General features: G+C 39.6%; 1 protein-coding gene across 1 annotated transcript in view; it reads left to right on the top strand.

Moving 5' to 3' along the window:
- The window catches only part of UMODL1 (uromodulin like 1), a 53,281-nt gene extending 51,799 nt beyond the window's left edge, over window positions 1-1,482 (top strand). The window contains exon 22 of the mRNA XM_051614358.1: window positions 463-1,482. Within this exon, the coding sequence (XP_051470318.1) occupies window positions 463-650 (188 nt within the window). The 3' untranslated portion in view covers window positions 651-1,482. The remainder of the gene's footprint in view (window positions 1-462) is intronic.
- Window positions 1,483-7,147: the final 5,665 nt, after the last annotated feature.

Consider the following 7,147-nt stretch of genomic DNA (forward strand, 5'->3'; position numbering starts at 1 on the left):
ACCCAGCACACATGGAGAATCCTTCCCTAAATACTTTGTGTTTAACTATTACATATGAGATAAATGAAAATCCAGTGGTTTTTAATAATCATAGAAAAATGGGGTCCAAGATTAAAATGGGAGAATGCTTCATCACTAGGGTAATTCTGGAAGTAAGGCAGCATTCCAGAAAGTTGCCAGTGCTGTTCCTTAAATTCTTATTTTAACAGAAAATTGTAGAGTCCAATTCCAAAGACACATCATGCTCATTTCTGCAGGGACTCTACACTTGTATGCAAAAAGAGAACTTGGACTGTGGCTCACAGGCCAATCACCCTCCCCAAAAGGCTGATTCACTTCTGTGTTACAGCTCTGTGCTTCAGCAGACATGCTGGCTAATTTGTAGGGAAGGCTGGTTTCTTACCCCAGGAAAAGGCTTGGGAATTTAAAAGCTTTTCTTCTTTCACCTCTTGTTTTCTTTAGTGTCTGACCTGAAGAGAGAGGTGGAGGCTGGGATAGGAGTTGGATACACCATCCTTATTGTCTTTGCTGTGTTTGGTTTCGTGCTGGGATTTGTGAGCCTTCTCATTTTCTACTACCAGCGAAAGACGGGAAGATACAACTTCAGAATCAAGTCTGACAACTTTAGCTACCAAGTGTTCTATGATTAGCAATTTCCAAGTTAACAAATGAATCATGACCAGTTACTTTTTTTAGCTGTTCACTCTTCCTGAAATGGTTAAATGCTTCCAGATGAGCATCCTCTGCTTAAGGGTATTTGAACTTCTTGTCCTGTTTGCTGTGGGTGAAGGTTGTAGAAGTAAGAATAAAATTCCTACTGTTCATCCCTGATTACAAGTGCTCCAGACTATGGAGGAGGAAGGCAGCCTTCTCTTCTTCATCTTCCTTCATCATTTTGGTCTCAGTCAGAGTAAATGACACACCACTTTAGAAGAACACCAACAACCATTTCATCAAAAAGCATCTCACTAGTGGTTTTAGATCATGGATTAGTATAATAGAGAAACTTTGCCACTCTCTTCAGGAATCTGCTTCAGAAGTTTATTTGCTTTAGAAGTTATTCCTTTCTGCAAAAGCTTGGGATTTTTGGTGTTTTTGTTTTGTTTTGGTTTGGTTTGGTTTTTTTTGAGGAGGCATTTTGCAATAAAATAGTGGGATATTAGACATAAACAGCTTGAAATTCTGTCAGTGCATGAACAGTACTTACAAGTGCTTGCAAAGAGTCTGAAAAGACAGCTCTGTGGAGTGTTAACCACTACCACTCGTCCTGCCTCTGGAACTTGGGAATTTAACACTTTTCCAGAATACCACAGGATTCAGCACTTTTTCTGCAAAATAGGAGAGTTCTAGCTGCTCACTGCTGGCTATATGTTGTCCTTCTAAGAGTAGGAGAGATAGGTGAGAAAGCTGGCTTAGTGAAAAAGAACACCTAACATTGCTTCACAACTCCAGGATGTTTTCTGTGGATCTCACCAAATTCTGTTTCTGGAAACAGACTTATTTGACACTGTTACCAGAGTTAGTTGTTGGGTCTTTCCTGATGAAGGCTTTATACATAACAATGAAGCTGCCATGACCATAGCAAACTCACTAGACTCATCATGATAGTATTTGCAGATAATTTAATTTGCTTCACTAAGTACAATCATGCTTAACATCTATTACAGAGAAAGTACAGGGAAGACTGCATCCCAGCTGTCTGATTTTAAACTCCTGCGTAGTCACTATTAGCTCTATTCCCCCTGGTCTTACGTTACAGGGTCAGTCCCTGTAACATCATGGGCAGCTCCAGAGAGATCACTGTAGGTGACAGTGATGCTCTGATTGCTTCCCAGAGACTGGGCTGGGCTGTCTGTCTAGAGACCAAAGAGACCAAAGAGAAGGTATCTGGAACTCCTTGGTACAGCTCCAGCAGCTATACAGTTCCATCCCTGATACAGGTCGCACTAAGGAGCTATAATACAGTGGAAAATAGGTCCATTAAATAAAAACCTGTATATGAAGCCTCTGAGTCTCTTCACAGGGAGAAGAATGGCTTGTCTTCATGCATCATTCTGCTCTCATCAGTTGTCACAGATGATTGCAACACTTGATAGTAATGGGAATTCTGAAGTTGTGCAATGATGTAGCATATATGGTATTTTCAGACTCAAAGTGCTTATACATGATCAGCATGTTGAAGTCTCAGCTAATGGCTCATTTTAGATGCCGGAACAACTCAGCTCTTCTTTCCTATGTATTTACTTTCTTTGGAAAGTAGTTGATTACCTTTCTCAATCATGATTAGTTTGCTTTCTATTTTTTTCTAGTTGGGTCATGTCTCATCACATGGAGAACTGAAGCTTGCCTTCACTCAGCATTACATTACTCTTCACAATGGTGGTCATGACTGGTTGCAACACTGACTTTTCCAAATGATTGTCACATATAAAAGGCTCCTGTGTCCCTTTTACTTTTTTTTTTTTTTTTTTTTTTTTTACAGTCTGGCTCTTTCCTGTTGTCCTAAGAACTAGTTGTGACTGCAGCTTCAGGTTAAAGCTAATTTTAGCAGTTTTTACTGTGAATGAAATAGAAGGGGAAAAAAAAAAAGACTTCATGGTTGTCTATTCAAGTTCTAACATTTGGCTCTCCCACTGTGCCACATTGCCATGTGCCCATGTTATCCTCAGTTGTGCCAACACTATTGACAAGATGCATGTTTCTTTAAGTATTCCAGTAAGTAAATCAGAAAACCCTGAGAGATTTCCTTTCCATTTGTAATTCACTATTTACTTAAGGTGAGGTCAAAGCTCTAAGCTACAGCAATGTTGAAGACCTAATTGTGCAATGCCTTAAGCATACGGAAGCTGGAGAACATGTATTGGATTTGCCATCAAATAAAGAAAAGGCACCACGAATCTGGGGCTTAACCTACTCAGAGTTGTCTTCAGCATGAGTTTTGAGATTTGATTGTAAATTCTTTAATTGACAAGGACAGAGTGGAAAAAAAACCAACCAAAACCAAAACTATTTTTATTACTGACAGCCCATGTTTCTCCAGCTAAGTCAATTGGTACTTATGTATTCTGTTTAACTAGATCACAATGATTATGCAGTCGTGCTGCAGAGCGTGCTGCCCACCCATGTGAGAGCACTCCAGTTGCAACACAGTAGTTATACATTTGGCCTGGATTTTGCCAGGCTGTGAGACCCTACAATTAGTGCAGCAGCAAAGGTTTAGCTTACATGCTCCATTGGATACAACAACAGACTGTTCAGCTGGAAAAATTGGAACCAAAATCTTTTCCACACAGTAAGCAGGACTCTTTTTCTGGAGCACTCTTCCCTCTGCTGCCCCAAACCTCCACTTCAGTGAGTGTGTTAGAAGATAGGAGAGTAAAGCAGTGAGGTAACTTGTCCCCAGCACCACTTGGGTCTAATTGTTTTATGGGCTTCTCCTACACAGTGACAGAGGCTGCTGTGTCAGGGTCTTGGGCAATTCAGTAATTTACTGTGTATGAGCTAATTCCTCTTAAAGTTCAATGGACACCATTATAGATAACCCTTAAGTGGAAACTCATCATTAACTTGAACTCACAAATGCTCTTAGTAGCCTTTTGCCATTTAGTACCATTTAGATACTGCTATTTTGGTACTGGAATAGCATTGGAAAGCTGCTTTTCTATCCTCCTAGTTCAGTTTCTGATAGGTAATATGATTACTGGGAAATGACTTCTACATTTTGCAAAAGGTTTTACTGATTGAGCTTAGAGGTTATAAATACACCTTTTAAATGTATCAATACATTTCATTTGCATTCTGCTTATGACTCAAGTAAATCTAAAAAGGAGTACAAATCTTTGACTTGTATTTTCCTTGATGAAATATCAGTTACCAAATCCTAATACAAAAAAGATGCGTTTGGTTGCAATTTATTAATGAAACTGAAAATTATCTTTGCAATCTTAGAGTCTGATGAACATAGCCATTAGATTTTGTTATGTAGGAGTCTCTTACTCAGTTTGCTCTCAAATATATGAGTTTGCTTTCTGCACATAGTGAAAGGATAAGCTATTTTATTATAAATATTTTTGTGTTTTTTAGTACTTACAATCCTGAAGTGCTTGAAAGTGACAGGATTAGAGGTTTGCCTATTGATTTCAGTGGAGTTCTGCCACTTACAAAAGCTGAGCACTCGTGTTCAGGATGAAATGAAAAGCAGTGGCTTGTTTTTGATACAGTGCATGCTCAGCAGAAATTGCTATTATGACTATCCAAGTCTGTTTAGTGGAGTTTCAATGTCTTAATAAAAGCACTTCTGTAACTTATTGTTGAATTTTGTAGTTGTATTTTCCTTTTATGATTTAGTCACAGGTATTAAGATGTGCATTGTGTGGATGTGGCAACTTCTGAAGACCAGGTTGCCCCATCCAACATAGATGGTAGCTTGCTAGCTGGGCTGCACAGCTACTTCCAACTCCTGTTTGTTACCCATGCTGTGTGCATTGGTATAGAGGCAAGTAAATTGAGCTATTGACAGTGTCACCTTTTTAGAGGAACACCCTAATTCCTTTGAGGCCATTCACAGGTATTTCCTGTGAATGAGGAAATGTATGAGGTACAGTAGGATCCCTCTGTCTCTACTGTTTCACCCCATTTGCTGCTCATACAAGGTTTGTTAGCTTTTGAGGGGTCATTTTAGACGGCTGTAGTCAGTTCCCCACATCAGTCATCAGGCTATTTCACCAGACAAGTAGTCCTGAGACCAAGGAGAACTCTTGTAGAGAAGCAGGATTGACTGTCTCCACTTTCCTTTCTTGTGTTGCCCACCTTTTCTTCTATTAACGAAACACTGGCTCTAGATAATAATTGGAGACAATGGTTGAAAAACCTGTAGAAATAAAATATGAAGGTTTAGTTTTGACCTCTTACATGGTTTCCTAAGAAGCACTTTAGGCCAATGGTGTCTGTGCCTAATGTCTCTATTGTTAACTGTGAACACAAGACTGCTGTGCAAAAATGCTCATTATTAACTTTTTCTCTCCTATTATAATGTTGCCAAACTTTGGTCCCAGCAGGGCTGGGAAAAAGCTGAGACAATTGGAATTTTTTCCTGTCCATTAAAATATAAAGGAGCAGAATTTTAATACCTGTTTGGAAAGTTTTCTTGTAGGCTGCGGAAGGAAACAAATTACAGGAACTGCAAACATGTAACTGCAATTGATCTAAAAGCATGATCTTGGCTATAATCTGGTAGAAAGCCTAGAGCACAGAGCCGCCTAATGGCTTCTTTACTTTGCTCCGTAACATCTTCTCTGCCTGGGGGTTTGTCCTGCAGGGCTTGTGGCAAACCTACAACTGAGTAGTATCCTATCTGTAGAAACATTACCTTTCTTCAAGACCCCTCTCATTTTTTTGCAGACTTCTTTTCTCCCCTTGCTATCTCCTGACCCTAGCAGGCCCACTGCGGACAGTCTTTCAGCCTCAAGTCTTCAGGGAATCTCTGCCTTTTTCTTCATTTCACCTCCCTCTAGCTGGGTGCACAGCAACTGCCTTTTGCTACAGACACTCTTTGGTACATAGTCTGGATGTCACACTGTCTGTCAGAGGGTAACACAGGAGACTTGTCAGTGCAGCACCTTTCCATATGCAGTAAATTCCCCTGACAGTGCTCTCTGCCTCTCCTTCCCTTCTTTGCCAAAACAGATCTTTTCCTCTGAAATCCACACAAAGAAGAGTTTCAGAGACTTAATACAGACACAAAAGCATGGACACTAAAAACAGTCATGAAACAAGTATAAAAGATGAATTGAGAAAATGCCAGAATGTTTGGAGATAGTAAGGAAAAGTGTGGTAAAGGACCAAAACAATGAAGTTCAAATGCTGTATGGAAGTGTCAGTAATAAATCACTCCAAGTAGTGCTCGCAGTGGATACTGAAATGTCCTCTCACACCATTATCTTTGGAGCAGTTGGTGCTCAGCCCTACCTAAGTGAAGGCTCTAAAAGTTTTGAGGTGGTTAGGATAAATGAGTGTTGCTGCCTAGAAACTGGATTTGTTGAAATAACTGTAAGGAATGAAAAAAAACCCCACAATAGTTTTATCAACCTACCTTTGTGAGCATTTTGGTGTGGGCTGGAGAAAATTCAGCAGGTTTAGGAATACTGCAATTACACATAGCAGAGAGCTTGATTTGACACCACTTCTCTCCCTTTTTCTCTCCCTGTCCTTTCAGAGAAAGAATTAGGGGGAGTATTTTTTCCTATGTAAGTTTCTCACATACAAGAAGATTTGATAACTTCTGCAAAATTGCAAGTATTTGTAGGCACAGATGAAGTAATAAGCTTTAATTCAAATAGTGATTTTCTCCTTTTCTGCTTTACTGTGGAAGTAATAAATTTCAAAAGAAAAGTGGTGTTTCTCTTTCATGATCTTTCTGTTCAATTCTATAAAGAACACAATCTCTTACTTTTTTGTTTTGTGTCTGCTTTTGCTAGAGAGAACTCCAAGGAGAATTGGAACCTAGGGACAACAAGAGGAGAAAATATGCCCCAGTTAGTTTGTTGATGGTGCAGTGAATATTTGGCACCTTGCTACATGGGACATTTTACTCTTTCCTCAACTTTTCTTTGGAAAAATCCAAGGGAAAAATATGAAAGCTTGATATAAGCATTGAGAAATGTTGGGGAGCTCCAGGTATAGTGGCACTGTGGGGCTACTTTCACTGATGTTTGAAAGTGGATCAGACATGGTGCAGTAGGTTATGGGGTAGCAGTATTCTCAACAGGCTGACTCAAAATTGTCCTAAAGCACCAAGAAACTCTTCTCGCTCCAGGATTGTGAAGGTAACTCTGAAGCCCAAGAAAAGGTTGCCTTTCTGACAGAAATAGTTGGCTCAAATTTTCATTTAGATAGAATCTTTCCAGCAAACAATGTCACTATATCCTTGGGAACATGCTGGCAGCTAATAACACTATTGATAGCGTGGGTTCTTCAAGACTTATGTTCAGTAATATTTAAACTCTTCAAAGCCACTCAGAAAATGTCTGGCTTTGCCTCTTGTACCACCTAGAGCTTTGATAATTCTGGTCACAAACAATGCTCTAATTTATCAGCTGCCTTTGGCATGTGGAAATTTGAAAGGATGAAGGAAGTACTTCACATCAAT

This window comes from Apus apus, chromosome 1 (genome assembly GCF_020740795.1).
Source record: "Apus apus isolate bApuApu2 chromosome 1, bApuApu2.pri.cur, whole genome shotgun sequence".
NCBI lineage: Eukaryota > Metazoa > Chordata > Aves > Apodiformes > Apodidae > Apus > Apus apus.